Raw genomic sequence first — 17,172 nt, forward strand, 5'->3', positions numbered from 1 at the left:
CTGCAACCAACAAATGAAATTGCTTTGAGCCATAAGAAGTATACTAAAAGTATAAACAAGGTTGAACGCTTATGTTCAACCTAAAAAAAAAAAAAAAAAGATTTTGCTTCCTATGTTTTGTGTTTAGTTACTGATCGGATTCAGATCAGCACTTTAAAAGAAAAACATGACCATGTAATTTTGTAGGCAAAAGCATGCGCGTTGCGCACAGCTACAAGAAGATGTGGGTGGCCGTCAATTTTGTTTGTTTGGTTTTCTTTAGCCATGCTGCACAGCATTGAGGATGCTGTACAGTGTGGCTAACAATTATTGGCTAAGGCAATAGTCCGCAAAGGCGCAACCTATTTGCTTTGCCAGTGCTTATTTATAACCCTATTAGTGCATCATGTGAGCACAACAGAAAATCTGCGTGCCTGGTGTTAGGGTATTAGAGATATTGTACCATAAGTCTGGAGAAAACATTTTCCCATATAAAGTCTTCCATTCTCTTGCACGTCACAGCCTTATTGCACCGATTACACCTGGTTCATTTATTCCAGTGAAAGTTTAGCAGCACAGATAAGTGTGGACAAGACATTACCAATGTTTGAGTGTATACACAAGTTTATGACTCAGTGAGCAAAAAACAGAATGTGTGTGTGTACGCGCCCACATGTGTAAGTCTGTGTGTAGACGTGTCTGTGCTAATGTAGGTTGTGTACAAGCCTGTGTGTGTGTAGATATGTGCATTATGATGTCTGTGTTGTGTGCAAGCATGCATGCAATTAAATATGGACTTTTAGGATAGACATACTTGTTTGATAGATTGTGTTAATGTTTATTGGTGTTTTGTCATGCAACAAATCAACATGAAAAATACTGTACGAGAAATGTTCAGTGGACAAGAACGGTCTTTGTCAAGAAGCATGAACTCTTACTATGTACCCATAGGGCTTCTTAAAAATGGGGATCCCTAGAAGTATCCTACAAGGCTGTGCCTGGTAATCTCTGGCCCAATAATAAGGTCTATATAGTTTGGGAATCTAAGCTTAGGGCATTTCAGTGCAATGTCTTCACATTCAACTTTGCAAGCATATAAAGTGCTTGTTCATCATCTGCCGTAAAATGGAGACTGTGTAGTTAGGCTGGTGTTAGAATTTGCATTGTCCATAGAGGTGATAAGATGTATAAACCATCAAAATACTAAGGCCCTCATTATGACTTTGGTGGTCTTTTTCCAAGACCACCAAAGCCACGGGCGCCAGCAGATGGCCAGTGCTGGCTGTCTTCTGCCCACCATATTACAAGTACTGCAGGATTTCCGCCACCGGGCAGAAATCCAGCAGTAGTCGTGCTGGCAGGTGAAGGCTTTGGGGCAACACCACCACTGGCACCGCCCCGCCAAGAGGACTCTGCCCGCCTATTACAACCTGTAATACGGCCTGGCAGTGTCCTGATGGCAGAGCGCTGCTGGCGGTGGAAGCACCCGTTCCCGTTCCCTGCCGGACGACCTCCTCTCCGGACAAGGTAAGTCGGGTGTCCGACATGGGAGGGGGTGGGAGGGTGTTGTGTGTGTGTGTGTGTGTGTGTGCTTGGGTGTTGACTGTGTGTGTGCATGTAAGTGTGTATGCGTGTGTATATGCGTGTATGAATGTAAGTGTGTATGCGTGCGTGAATGTAAGTGTGAATGCGTGTGTGTATCCGTCTTTGTATGCATGTTTGTATGCGTGTGTGTATGAGTATGGGTGTGTGTATGGGTGTGTGTCTGCGTGCATGAATGTAGAAGTGAGTGCATGTATGAATGTAAGTGTTTATGCATGTGTGTATGCATGTATGAATGTTGGCGTGAATGCAAGTATGTGTTGTGAATGTGAGTATGTGTGATGTGGTGAATGTGAGTATGAGTGTTGAAGTGAATGCGCGTATGGATGCATGTGAGTGAATGCTTGTATGTCAGTGTTGGTGAATGAGTGTATGTGGGGTGCATTTGGGTGTCTTTGTGCATGTGCACGTATGTGGGAAGGGGGGCGCTGTACCTGGAGGGGGTGCGCTGTACTTGGAGGTGGGTGCTGTGCCTGGAGGGGACGCTGTATCTGGAAAGGGTGGCGGGGTGGGTATTGTGCTTGCTGTGGGGGTGAGGGAGTCGTCTGCTGGTGACAGGGAAGAAATTCCTTGTCACCGGTAGCCTTTCTGCCAGGGTTTTCCTGGCTGTGCTACTGCCACGGAAACCCTGGTGGAAAGCCGGCTCCTAATACCGCCGGCGGTCTTCTGTGGACCGCTGGGTCAGAGATGCTCATCTCCGGCCCGGTGGCTCAAAATGCCCTAGCAGTCTAAACAGAGATGTGGCGGGGTGGCAGAGACCAACCCGCCACACTCATAATGTGGCGGGCTTCACCGCCTGCCTGTTGGGGGTGAAACCGCCACCGTGGCCCTGTCGGTCTTCGGACTGCTAGGGTCATAATGAGGGCCTATATGCTTTGTTGTCATTGGGTGATTAGTGGTGTCTTCTGATTGCTGGTTGTTAAACTACTTGTCCAGAGTTAAGTTACAAGAGCATGAACATTGTGTTAGTAGAATATGTACAGAATCAGTCATTTGCCACCCTACAGATTTTTAAAGTAGGCAGAAAATTTGGAAAACTACTAATGCATCTTGGGGCCACATATACGACTGTCAGGTTTTGCGACTCCCAAATTGCGATTTTTTTGCTACTCAATTTGCGGGTCGCAAAACCTGATTCACAGCAGCGTCCCAGACACTGTTTGTGGTTCCCAAATGGGTCGCAAGGAACCTGTCTCAATAAAATTCTTCGCAATTTGCAACCTCTTGATAGTGGCCGGCACTTTTTAAATACATTTTTAAAAATGCAGCTCGTTTTCCTTAAAGAATAACAGGATGCATCTCAAAAATAAAAATGAAAAGTTTTCTTTTTATATTTTTTAGAGTGGGCAGGGGTCCGTGGGACCACTGCCTGCTCTGGAAAAATGTTGGCACCTCCTTTCACTTGGGCACACCTTCCCATTTGCAAATGGCTTACTACCAATTTGAAATTGGTGGTAATCTACAAATGTTTTGCCATCTGTAGGAAAGTACCATCTTGCCTGGCATGTTACCCCCAGTTTTTACTTGTGTGTCAGTTTGTTTTTGCCTGTCTCACTGGGATCCTGCTTGCCAGGACCCCAGTGCTCATAGTTGTGGCCTGAATGTGTGTTCCCTGTGTAGTGCCTAACTGTGTCACTGAGGCTCTGCTAATCAGAACCTCAGTGCTTATGCTCTCTCTACCTTTAAAATTGTCACTGCAGGCTAGTGACCATTTTCACCAATTCTAATTGGCACACTGGAACACCCTTATAATTCCCTAGTATATGGTGCCTAGGTAACCAGGGTATTGGGGTTCCAGGAGTTCCCTATGGGCTGCAGCATTTCTGTTGCCACCCATAGGGAACTCAGACCAATATTACACAGGACTGCCACTGCAGCCTGAGTGAAATAACACCCACGTTATTTCACAGCCATTTTACACTGCACTTAAGTAACTTATAAGACACCTATATGTCTAACCCTCACTTGGTGAAGGTTAGGTGCAAAGTTACTAAGTGTGAGGGCACCCTGGCACTAGCCAAGGTACCCCCACATAGTTCAGGGCAATTTCCCTGGACTTTGTGAGTGCGGGGACACCATTACATGTGTGCACTACATATAGGTCAATACCTATATGTAGCTTCACAATGGTAACTCTGAATATGGCCGTGTAACATGTCTAAGATCATGGAATTGTCTCCCCATGCCAAATCTGGTATTGGGGTGCCAATCCCATGTATCTCCGGGGCTCCAGTATGGACCCCGGGTACTGCCAAACCAGCTCTCTGGGGTTTTCAATGCAGCAACTGCTGCTGCCAACACACAGACAGGCTTCTGCCCTCCTGGGGTCTAGGCAGCCCAGTCCCAGGAAGGCAGAACAAAGGATTTCCTCTGATAAAGGGTGTTACACCCTCTCCCTTTGGAAATAAGTGTTAAGGGCCTGAGAGGAGTAGCCTCTCCTGGCCTCTGGAAATGCTTTGAAGGGCACAGATGAGGCCCTCCTTGCATAAACCAGTCTACACCGGTTCAGGGATCCCCCAGTCCCTGCTCTGGCGTGAAACTGGACAAAGGAAAGGGGAGTGACCACTCCCCTATCCAGCACCACCCCAGGAGTAGAGCCCATAGCTCTTCCAGTGTGTCCCAGACCTCTGCCATCTTGGATCCAAAGGTGTGAGGGCACTCTGGAGGCCTCTGAGTAGCCAGTGCCAGCAGGTGACATCAGAGGACCCTCCTGATACGTGCTTACTTGACTAGGTGGCCAATCCTCCTCTGAGGGCTATTTAGGGTCTCTTCAGTGGGCTTTTCCTCAGATAACGACTTGCAAGAATTCACCAGAGTTCCTCTGCACCTCTCTCTTCGACTTCTGCCAAGGATCGACCGCTGACTGCTCCAGGACACCTGCAAAACTGCAACAAAGTAGCAAGAAGACTACCAGCGACATTGTAGCGCCTAATCCTGCCGGCTTTCTCAACTGTTTCCTGGTGGTGCATGCTTTGGGGGCTGCCTGTCTTCATCCTGCACTGGAAGCCACGAAGAAATCTCCAGTGGGTTGACAGAATCTTTCCCCTGCTCCAGCAGGCAACAAACGTCAGCATCACTGGTACTCTGGGACCCCTCTCATCCTGACGAGCGTGGCCCCTGGAACACAGGCATGGACCCAAGTGACCCTGACTGTCCAGTGGTCCAACTGTCCAAATCTGGAGGAGGTAAGTCCTTGCCTTCCCTCTCCAGACAGTAATCCTGTGCACCACATGAACTGCAGCTGTTAGGGCTCCTGTGCACTCCCTCCTGCATTGCTCAACTCCCTGAGTTGACCTCTGGCTTCGTGGGACCCTCTTTTGGAGTGTTGAGACAACCGCCATGCTCAGTCTTAGTGAACCCGTGTTCAAGGACTTCTACCGGTGCTACCTTCTTGTGCGTGGGCTCTCTATGTTGCTGAGGGCCCCCTCTGTCTCCTCTCCCAAGTGGCGACATCCTGGTCCTTCCTGGGCCCAGGCAGCACCCTTTTTCTTCAACTGCGACTCTTGCAGATAGCAAGGCTTGTTTGTGGTCTTTTGCCAAAGAAACAACTCTGCATCCTCTAGCACTCCGTGTGACATCTTCTGCACGAAGGAGAAGTTCCTAGCACCTTTCATTGTCCCAGAATCTTCAGCTTCTTCCATCCGGAGACAGACAATTTGTACCTTCATCTGGGGTTTATTGGGCTCCTGCCCCCCCCTGGACACTTTCACGACTCTTGGACTTGGCCCCCTTCCTTTGCAAGTCCTCAAGTCCAGGAATCTGTCTTCAGTGCTTTGCAGTCTGTTGTGGTCTTTGCAAAATCCTTTATCACAAGTTTAGTGTGTTTCTGGGGAAATAGTAGTACTTTACTCCTACTTTCCAGGGTCTTGGGGTGGGGTATCTTGGACACCCTTAGTGTTTTCTTACACTCCCCGTGACCCTCTACACACTACACTAGCCTAGGTGTCCATTCATGGTTCGCATTCCACTTTCTTAGTATATGGTGTGTGTTGCCCCTAGGCCTATTGCATCCTATTGTATTCTACAGTGTTTGCTCTTCTTTCTGACTGTTTTACTTACCTGATTTTGGTTTGTGTGTATATTTTGTGTATTTTCCTTACCTCCTAGGGGAGTTTATCCTCTGAGATATTTTTGACACATAGTTACTAAAATAAAGTACCTTTATTTTTAGTAACTCTAAGTATTGTGTTTCTTATGATATAGCACCTATGTGATATAAGTGGTATAGTAGGAGCTTTGCATGTTTCCTAGTTCAGCCTAAGCTGCTCTGCTATAGCTACCTCTATCACCCTGAGCTGCTAGAACACTACTAATCTACTAATCAGGGATAACTGGACCTGGCACAAGGTGTAAGTACCATCAGGTACCCACTATAAGCCTGGCCAGCCTCCTACAGGCCAGCATTGGAAATTCCTTTACATACTTTTCAGTGGTAATTTCTGATCTGAAAGGAGTGGCATTGTCATGTTTGGTCTGGTTGGAATGGTAGTGAGAAATCCTGCTTACTGGTGAAGTTGGATTTAACATTACTATTTTAGAAATGGCACTTTTAGAAAGTAGGCAGTTCGCTGCTCTTACTGCTCTCTGTGCCTCAAAGACTGTCTCCAATCCACGTCTGGTCTGTGCTGGTTGACAGCTCCTCTTGTGCATTCAACCCAGACAGCCTTAAACACAGGACACTCAGCTGCATCTGCATTCATCTGCATATTGATGGGTTTTCCTGGGCAGGAAGGGTGAAGGGGCTCTTACTGACACTTCAAAGGCTAGTGGCCTGACCTTATACAAAGGACTGATACCCCCCCCCCCCCAGATCTCCTGGAAGACAGGACTGGGTTGAAAGGGGAACGGGTGCACTTCAAAATCACTCTTTGAAGTCTCCTTAACTTCAAAGACACATTTGGGTGTGACCTCCTCAAATCGGACCCTTCTGGACCTACAACTGGACTCTGTCAGAAGGACTGCTGTGCTGTCCAAAGGATTCATCTTTATACTTTTCTGGAAGGACCGCTCTCCTGCTTCTTGCCCTGCTGCCTGCTGCTCCCTGACTCTGCTGGAAGGACTCTGCCTTCCCCCACATGTGATCTCCAAGAGCTTGGACTGAGCTTGCCTCTTTTTAAGAAGTCTCAGGGCCATCAAAGACTTCACCAGAGAGAGAAAATTGCGATAATATTTTTAGACTATATTTTCGGAGCTGTAAGATGATGTTAGTAATGCTAAAAATAGTTCATTAATAGTCCATTCCCTACAAAGCTGCAGAACTACACACAACTAGAGCTACAAAACCACCCTGCTTCACACAAATCAGACTTGGAAGGAAATAAAATGGCAGCATTGTAGTGGATCCTATTTAGTTTTGTTGGGAATCAGGAGTTTAGCTTAGCCTTTGCCTTGCAGGCCTGTGCTCCCGTCACCTAGTTACTTTTACCCTACTTAGATTACTCTGCCTTAGTCTATTTATGTAATTATTTCTTCTAGCATGGCTGCGATGTTTATAGTTAGGAAGATATTTTTATTTCATGTTATCAGTGTCATTCTGTTAAGGCGTCACTATCAGCGTCAAAGACTAAATGATAAACGTAGATATTCACATTATGTACTTTCCCACTTACATGTGACAGTCACATAATGCACTTCTCAGGGAATTGCTTATATAAATTGCCGCCCCAAGCATGCCTTCTCATCTATTGTTTGGGAACATACCTGTGTCAGGGGTCCTACAAGATCTGTATAAATACATCTCACACAGACAAGGCCACCAGAGGGATTCCTACCAGATGCATCAATGCTATCTATGCTACGCTTTGCCTTGATGAAGACACAGCTTTTGTGTCCCCATGGAGTCTGATCTAGAGACCTCATTCCAAGGTAATGAGGGTTAGGGGGGGCGCTTCTTATGGACATAGTACTGGCAGATTTGTTTTACCACACTTAACTCTCTTTTACATTAGAGATTAGGTTAGGTTCTCCATGTTAGGGTACTATTTCACATGTCATGTTATTGCAAAATGGTGGGAGTCTTTATATTAATTACTCTCATGTTTACAATTCTGTTTCTTGCATTGTTCATTATCCTACTCATTGCAGCCCATGCATTTTACAGAAGATTGCAACCTTGTGAATAAAACCTATTGAAACTTTACTGTATCTCCTTTATTGCCTGTGTGTGAATGAGACTTGTTGCTCATGTGGAAAAAGGGTCATCTTGTTTAACTACGACTCTCCTGAGATGTCTCACTTTTGAGTCCATGCGTAAAGGCTGCCACAAATCACCATTTACTGTTTGTGTTTTTGGTGAGGTACTGCTTGTGAGCCGGGAGGGTTAGGCCGACAGTTGCGACTTGTTCCAGGATTGGCATAATCACCTACAAACAAAAGTGGTGTCATCCTTAGACCATCAGTCTTGTCAAGAGCAAGAGTCAAACTACAACAGTATTTGCCTGCCTTATGTGCGCTTCTTTTACAGAAACAATGCTGGGGCCCGATTCACAGAGGTAAACATAGAGCAAGAGTCCAGGTTTAGACCAAAGTCCAAGTTTAGACCTAAAGTCTAACTTTACACGTTTACCCTCTGTGAATGGGGCCCATGGCGTTTTGGAGTGACCATGTTGAAAGCTGCGCAGAGGTTCTTCTTTGCCGCTCCATAGGAAATCATTGGTGGAGATGATATAAAGAGTACTGAGGATTTGGATGAGGCAGCCACGAGGACTGATTGTTTAACAAAGTACCACTGTCTGACTGCAGATTCAACAGCTTTCCAGTTATATGCGGGGAGGCTTACATTGCTTGGAATTTACACTTAGAGAATTCTAAAAAAACATTCGGCCAACAAAATAACCATGAGGCTGATAACGTGTGAAAATATTAAGTAGGGGCTAGACTAATGTAATGGACAGAGTAGAAATGTGTGATGTAAAATGTTTCAGGTATTTCTAGTATTCATCTTGATTTATATTGTAACTGCTGGGATTACCGTGATACTGTCATCCTTACACATAACACTCATAGTGAGGACTGTCATGCACCTGCCCTTTTTTGCTCCTTTTCATCAAAGAGTGTATGCTACATATTATTCCTGTTGGGGTTTAGTAAATCTACCAAGGTATGCCCTCAAGAGGTTCACAACAGCACAATGGAGAGAGTGTACATGGTCTAGGCATTTGTGGTCACCTGATGTATGGTCACAACTAACTCGTAGTTTGTGGTTGCCAGTGCTTAATTTGTAAAGAATGAGTGTCAGTGCCCAGAGCTCTGCTCAGAATCCTGCAGCCAGTGCTGTTAAGTTTCAGCACGCCAGCTACTAAGGGTGTGTGATTTTAAATCCACCTTATGACTCTTTACTCCACTACTAGATAGTACCTGCACTTTTACCTCACTCTAACAGGCTTCTGCTTTCCTCCTTGGTGACGGGTTTCCCATCTTTCACTTCCTCCATCTTTCCACTTTGTGTGTTTTTCCCTCTCTTGCTCTCTGTAAATGCTAGAAAATAAGTGCTGGTCCCCACAATTGAGTGTCAATGGACCACACCAGCAGAAAGAGCTCAAATTAGGCACTGGTGGTGCTGAACTGACGTAAGTCATGCAGTGGATGATGGAGACAGTGTACAGTATGGAAATTTGTTGTCACATAAAGAGTAGATTATAATCACATGCTGGCCATAATTTATGCAGTGCATGATGGAGATGACATACGGTGTAAGCATTTGTGTCACCTGATGTGCTGCCTCAACTTTGTATTAGTTTGTGGTTGTCTGTTTGCTACACGTCATGCAATGGACGATGGGCAAGCTGTACGGTCTAGACATTTGTTGCCACCTGATGGTTAGTTTGTGGTCACATGCTGGCTATAAGTCATGCAATGGTTTGTGAGGATGGTGTAGGGTCTAGTCATTTGTGATCCCTGGTGCACTGTAGCAACTATGGAGTAGTTCTTGGTTGCCTGATGGCCATTAGTCGTGCAGTGGATGATCGAGACGGTGTAGTCTAGACATTTGTTGTCACATGAAGAGTAGATTATTATCACATGTTGGTCATAATTCATGCAGTGCATGATGGAGAGGATATACGGTGTAAGCTTTGTGTCACCTGATGTGCTGTCTCAAGTTTCTAGTAGTTTGCGGTTGTCTGAGTGCTACACGTCATGCAATGGACGATGGACATAGTTTAGGTCTAGACATGTGTGGCCACCTGATGCTAGTTTCTGGTCAAATGCTGGCTATAAATCATGCAATGGTTTGTGAGGATGGTGTAGGGTCTAGACATCTGTGATCCCTGGTGCACTGTAGCAACTATGTAGTAGTTCTTGGTTATCTGATGGCCATAAGGCATGCAGTGGATGATGGAAAGTGTGTACGGTTTAGATATTTATGGTCACTTGATAGTCATCTAATGGGCCGATGTGGAGTGTGTACTGTTACGACTGTCTACAGGTTTGTGGTCAGCTTATGGCCATGAGTCATAAAATATGTGATGGCCAAAGTATACTTCTTTGGTATTTGTGCTCACCTGATGGCTATGAGTCATGAAGAAAATGATGCAAATGGTATTCTGTATCACTACGTTTGTGCTAACCTGATAGCCATTGGTAATAAATAATAAATAATGTACTTTCTAATTTGTGATCAGCTGGGGGCGGTGAGTACTGAATTGGACAAAGAGCTGGGTGCACTGCTTAGACATCTGTGGTCACCTGGTGGCCACGTGTCATGAAAAGGACGCGGGGAAGGGTGTACTATTCTAGATGTTTATGGTCACCTCAAAGGCATTAGTAATGGAATGGAGGATGGAGTGGTTGTATGATCTCCAATATCTAGATATCTGCCGGCGCCTGACGGTAGTGAGCCTTGAAATACATGTTGGAAAGAGTATTCTGACTTAGCAGGGGCCAGACATAGAAATTGAAATGAATAAATGAAAACAACCCAAGCATGTATTTCGTAAAGCCAACAACTTCAGTTAGATCACAAAATGCTGTGTGCAGTTATGCCCAAGGCGTGCAGTGAATATTGTAACCGAAATCCACCCAAAATGTACTGTCGCCAGTTCATTATATCCGCTTGAGCTGTGGTATAGCATCTCCTGTGTCAGCATTAGTATAATATTTCCATGAAGCAAATATAATTTTAAACATACATTGTTGGAAGCCCAGAATACACCACTAACAATTGTTTTGTCCTCTTCCAGATCACGAAGGCAAGTCAGGAACTAACATCCCATTAGCACTGAAAACAGTTTATGAAATGATGGTGCTACAAAAACAACGCGTTGAAAGTAAAAAGGCGATATCCTGGGATGACATCCGGCATGTCGTTCTGCTGCTCACAGACGGTAAGGAGGGCACAGTTACACCAAGACTTGCTGTCTTTTAAGTCAGCCATATTGAAAACTGGTGCATCCATGTTTTTTGTGGGTTTGCTCTGGGCAGAGGGATTTTTACAGATCCAGATTGTCACCTCAGGGGGATCCCATGGGTACGAGGGCTCTTTGAGAGTGTTCAGTCCTGGGCTCTCGCCAGACACAAGTGACCATGAAGTGCGGTTCTAGGAGTTACCTACTGCGGGCCTGATCACAGGCCAGGTGGCACGAAATGTATGTATGCATGCTTTTAAGTGGTGATTTTTCTCCACCTGATTGCTACTGGTTAGGTTAAGCGAGTGCAGAAGAACCTGACCTGACGTGTGACAGGTAAAACCAGTCAAGAAAATCTTTTGAGAGTTTAGTTGTTCCTTCAGCGAAGTATCATTCTGCTTTTTTTGTCCTAGCTGGAGGAAACATACAATATATCCCACTCAGGGGCCGCTCCTACGTTTTAGTGGAGTAGCGTTGCCCCTTGCTCAGTCAGCCAGGCAGCGGCAAATAAAATGATAATAAAACAATATTATTATCATTTTATTTGCAGCTGTCTGTCTGACAGCTTGTAATGTATGGTGGGTGGGGCCGGGCAATAGGAAGGAGTGGTGGGCACTGTAAAGTGCTCATGTCTATTTGGCTGGCCGTCTTTTATTTCTCCTACCTGGTTGTGTTGTACAACGAGGCTGGTGAAATCGCACAGGCTCACTGTCCTTGAGCGAGCGTCAGACCAGCATGCTCAGGCCAATCCTGGTGCTGCTCTCATGCTAGTTCTAGCATGAGAGCAGCACCTGGATTAGGAGCCTCTGGTGTGGTGACTGCTGGGAAGAGAGGAAGCGACCAGCAGCAGGATCGGGAGCAGCTCGAGACAGAGCAGCGGCTGCAGATTTGTTTTGTTTTTACACCCTTCGTTACCCCCCTCTGATTCCCCTCCCACCGCCCCACCACCCTTGACTGGCGGTAGCCGCCAGTAATCCCGCTGCTATACACAAAAAGTTCCCTTTCCATCCCTTTGCCCCCATCTGCCTTCCTCACCTCAGAGCAGGTGGTAAATGTATTGAGTGAAACCAAATTGAATAGTGATTCCATTTAGTTTAATGGAAAGAAAAATTAATCTTTCCTGAAAATTTCCCAATTCATAGTATTTTACTCATAATTATTTCACAGTACCTAGAGCTGTACTTCTCATCCTGCATCCTCTATCCCTATGCATATCTACACACAGGAAAAAAACACAAAGCAACAATAGGGTTATGATCTCACAGTCACCACAACATCACTTTTACAATGCATGGCATATTTTATATATATATATATATATATATATATCTATATATATATATATATATATATATATATATATATATATATATTACCTACTGGCGGTTGTCAGTAGGTAGTTATAGTTTCGACCATGTTTACATAAAAAAGGCATTTTTTGACTTGCCTATATCTTTGCACTGTTTGACGAATCTTCATGAAATTTTCAAAACAACGTGTGCCCATGATTCTTGTTGGCACTTAAAGTGTGGGGGGCCAAGAAAAGGGGGGAGGAGTGTCAAAAAAGTTGTGTTTCCCATGGTAATTCCCATAGAACCTTTGAACCCGACTAGAGCCCGAACCACTGGAGGGAATTGCTCAGTAGTTTAGGAGAAATTAAAGGAAATCCAAATTTGTATACCTGAGACTGCGAAGACTTTGAGAATCATAACGAGTTCATGTAGGAAAATGCAGAGCTCTATTTGACTGCCAACACTTCAAATAGGAAGGTGTCAGGGTAGGGACACCCTGACCCCTTAGCTCTGGTGCTGGGGTCCCAGAGGGACCCTGCCATGGCAAAAAATGACCTCGAATTTGCGACGTTGTTGTGAATTCACTGTAAATATTTAGGAAAAAGATAAGTGCAGTCTCACGCACTTGTTTGATTAAAGCCCCCAGGTGAGCCAGGTCCCGGGGGTATGTTTAAAATAAAGAAGGGGCGCATGGAGCCCCCCTCCTGGGTTTATCTCTTCCCTGGGGACTGCCATCTCCCGGGCTTAATTGTTACTACGCAGCCCCCCGCAGCCACAGGTACTACTACCCCCCTTGCGCTTAATGCAAATTCTATGCGGGCGGCCCCTGGCCCCTCCTGCAGCCTCTTGGACCTCCACCTCCCCAGGGCTTCAAACTAAATGAATGCAGTGGAGGCGGGTGTACGCCCCCAGCAGCCCCAGGGACTGCCACCTCCCCGGTGTTTCAAACTAAATAAATGTGGATCGCCACCTCCCAGGGGCTGTATAGGTTGGAGGGGGGCCTTGCGGCCCCCCTCATGGAGCCAGTAATGGCCCTGGGGAATGCCACTCCCCCAAGGGCCAGCTCCTGCTATATCCTGGGATGCCCTTCCCCGAGACACAGCTGTTTGCTCTCACTTGGGGCAGCTTTGACAGCTGCTGCCAAGTCAGAGCAAACACTCTTGCTTGTAGCAAGTGAGATCTGTCAAACAGCTCTCACTTGCTGCAAACTGAGGTTTCCTCTGTTTCCCTGCCTGCATGCAGGAAACAATTGCTCTCACAGAGAGCGAGCTGCTTCTTTAGCAGATCCCTCCCTCTGATAGCAATGCTGGGCTCCCGAACGAGACAGGGTGCCAGCTGGGACTGCGGGGGCCTTCGGGCTCCTCCCACGGTCCCTAACCAAATTGACTGGGTGCCCTGGGGATCACCTAAATGACATGGGCTGGCCCTGGGGGGATGGGATACCTGGGACTGAGATTGGCCTGAGGAGGGGGGCCACGTGCCCCCTCCCCGCCAAAAAATAAAATGTTAAAGCTGGCCCTGGGGATGGGGTCCCTTGGGCTGAGATCGACCTGGGGAGGGGGCCCCTTCGCCCAAAAAACAAAATATGTCAAGGCGGGGCCTCAGGGGATTGGGTCCTGGGGCTGAAATCGGCTGGGGGAAGAGGGGCCGCGTGGCCCCCTTCCCCTTAAAAAATGAGAATGGCAAGTGACAGGGGATGGGGTTCCCCGGGGCCGAGATCGGCCTGGGGGTGGCCATGGATCCTCCCTCAACCAAAGAAATAAATATATTAACGCCAGGCCCCGGGGGATGGGTCGATGGGGCAGAAATAGGCGAGTGCAGCCCACTCTCCCCCCCCCCCCAATTTTTTTTTTAGAAAGCCGAGTCCTGGGGATGGGGTCCGGGGCCAAAATCGGCCAGGAGAAGGAGGACCACGGGGACCTGCAGCCAGCTCTAGCTTCGCATGGTCAAATGCTGTATGCAGCGTGATGTTGGGTGGTTAGGTGAGATTGGCCGCATGGACTGGCCCCAGGCCAGGCTGTATGGCCAACCCCATCGCGGTGCACGGTGCAAAGTTGGATGGCTATAGGGGGTTGGTTGCAAACCACTGCCCAGGCCCTGCAGACAATAGCCGCCACGCACAGCCGAAGGCCATATGCAGCAGTGGTTGCATTAACATACAATAATGAAAATTACTTTACGTTAAAAAAAAAACATAGAAGTTCACTGAAAAAACCCAAAGGTTACAGGGACGTTATAGTTAGGAAATAGAATTTAAAAAAACATAGAAATTCACTTTAAAAAACAAAGGTTACAGGGACATTATAGGTAGGCTCTTATTTTAAACATTAAAAACCATAGAAATTCAGATGCTATATTTAGAGTTATCTTAAGTAATTATAAATTGTGCCTTTCATTAACCATATCTAGCACCCATGCCATTCACTGCTGATTACCCCACGAATTACAGCCCTCATGACATCTTTGATAACATCATTGATCATGTCAATGTAATATTTGCAGTAAAATGTTTGACAAAAAACTGTGCATGATGAGGGTGCGAGTTATAGTTACCTGAGGGCACAAGTTATAGCTACTTGAGATAACTCTAACTTTAAAAGCTGAATTTCTATGGTTATATATATATATTTATATATATATATATATATAGATAGATATGGAGGAAGTTGGCTCTGTATATACTATCTCAAAGTAAGAGATAGTGTGCACAGAGTCCAAGGGTTCCCCTTAGAGGTAAGATAGTGGCAAAATTAGATAATTCTAATGCTCTATTTTGTGGTAGTGCGGTCGAGCAGTAGGCTTAACAGAGGGTAGTGTTAAGGATTTGTCCAGTGCAGGCTTTGTTCCTGGCCACAGAGTGACAAAGGCACTCTCCTCATGTGGCCAGCAACTCGTCTGGTTGTGGCAGGGTGGCAGAAACTGGTCAGCCCCACACTAGAAGTCAGGTTGGTATTCAGGGGTCATCTCTAAGATGCCCTCTGGGTGCATTTTACAATAAATTCCACACTGGCATAGTGCCAGGTCTGTGCCAATTGTGGAAGCCAAGGTACAGTTTAGGGAAAGAACACTGGTGCTGGGGCCTGGTTAGTAGGATCCCAGCACACTTTCAATCATAACTTGGCATCAGCAAAGGCAAAAAGTCAGGGGGTAACCATGCCAAGGAGGCATTTCCTTACAATATATATATATATATATATATATATATATATATATAGGGAGTTATAGTTAGGACCTAGTTTCTATAGAAAAATATTTTTTTGACTTGCCTATATCCTTGGCTACGGTTGATGAATCTTCATGGAATTTTCCAGAAAAATATGACACTCACTTCAGCTGCGGTCTGGAAAGTTTTGGGGTGATCCGTTAGGTGGGGGCCAAGAAAAAAGGGAGGGGTCCCAAAATACGTTTTCCTCATGCATTTTCCCATAGGGATTTTGAACACGACGGAATTACACAAAATTTGGCAGAAAGGGAGCTCTTGGTCCAGAAAGAGCCCTTTTTGTTATTTGGTGTAAATCCGTTCAGTAGTTTTTGAGAAAAGTCAAATTTGTATATATAGGGAGGCAAAAGCTCTGCAAACCCTCCCGATCTCGTGCTGAGATGTGATTGGTTGCCAGCACTTCAACCAGGAAGTGTTGGCAGCCATCTTGGTACCCTGAACCTAATTCTATACTCCTCAGTGGTGAGTCCAAAGCCCTCAATCAGGGTAGCCTTCTTGAGGTGATAGGACTCAACATCTGCTCCAGTGAGTTTGAGGAGTCTAGCCCTACACGTACCAGTGAACAGTTCCCAAAGGAGAGCTCCACAGTGAGACTTTTTCACTTTTCTCATTCCACAGGCCCTCTCAAAGGCTGTGAACCACTTTGTGATATCTTCACCATACTCTTACCTGGGGACAATCCCTTTGGGAATTTTAGGGTCATAAAATTGTTCTCTGTCCCTAGGTATTAGGTCGCTGCAACCATTAATAGGTACTAAGCCCATTTCTGCTCCCTTTCGCTCTGTAGCTAGGAGCTGTCTCTACAAAGCTAGTCTTTTGGCCATCCTTGCTAAAAGGAGGTCCTCTTCACTGAGGCTGCCTCCGTGTTCCCAGAGAAACCTGACTTCCCTGTGGGAGACCCAGGTCCTGTGAGTACTATCCTTGGAGTCAGGGGCACAGAGACCCTGTCTTCCCTAGTTAAGTTAGGAGGGGGTAGGTCATCCTCCTGATTTCTAACTTCTTACCCATCTGAGGGGAGGTCTTCCTTCTCAGCAGGGTGTTCCTTTGCATACTCTGCCAAGAGCTCCTGGAGCTGGATCTTGGTAGCGTTGGAAGCAGTTTTAATCCTTTGAGACTGCAGATAAACCTTAGCTTTCTCATCCTGAGATTGAGATAATGGATGAGGATGAGTTTCACAACTATGCCCTCTCAGCTGCTCATTATGTTACTAGGGTTGTGGATTTCTTTTCATTTCTTTTAGGAACTAAAACTACTTCTGGTTACTTACCCCTAACTATCGTAAGTTTTTAAACTCTTTAAGAAATGCTAAAAGGGATTTAACCAAGGCCCTAGCATACTTTTTTAAAAAGTGGTAAAATTGTCAGTTGAGTAGTCCAGTAAATGCAAAGTTGTAGACCACACAGCTGACCCACCAATGTAGGAAGCTGACTCTGTCTATACTATACCAAAGAAAGGTGTAGTGTGTACAGAGTCCTGTGGATCAACAGATGCTTTACAAAGGCTAAAGTAGATAATACTAATGCTCTCTTTTGTGGTAGTGTGGTTGAACAGTTAGTCTTATCAGAGGGTCGTGCTAAGCATTTGTTGTACACACACAGTCAAGAAATGAGGCACACGCTCAATGACTAACTCCAGGCCAAAGTTTATATATCAAAAAGTACACTTTGTTAATTTTTTTCTAGAACCAAAAAGATCTTTCTTTGTTGCAGGTAAGTACCTTTTTAAGAATGTATCA

The 17,172-nt window shown here is 45.7% G+C and overlaps 1 protein-coding gene across 1 annotated transcript in view; it reads left to right on the top strand.

Annotated features, from left to right (window-relative positions):
* Positions 1-17,172, top strand: part of LOC138299142 (complement C2-like) — a 479,732-nt gene that overhangs the window by 248,910 nt on the left and 213,650 nt on the right. Inside the window, exon 8 of the mRNA XM_069237201.1 lies at positions 10,761-10,904. Coding sequence (XP_069093302.1) covers positions 10,761-10,904 — 144 coding nt within the window. The remainder of the gene's footprint in view (positions 1-10,760; positions 10,905-17,172) is intronic.

This window comes from Pleurodeles waltl, chromosome 6 (assembly GCF_031143425.1).
Source record: "Pleurodeles waltl isolate 20211129_DDA chromosome 6, aPleWal1.hap1.20221129, whole genome shotgun sequence".
NCBI classification, from domain to species: domain Eukaryota; kingdom Metazoa; phylum Chordata; class Amphibia; order Caudata; family Salamandridae; genus Pleurodeles; species Pleurodeles waltl.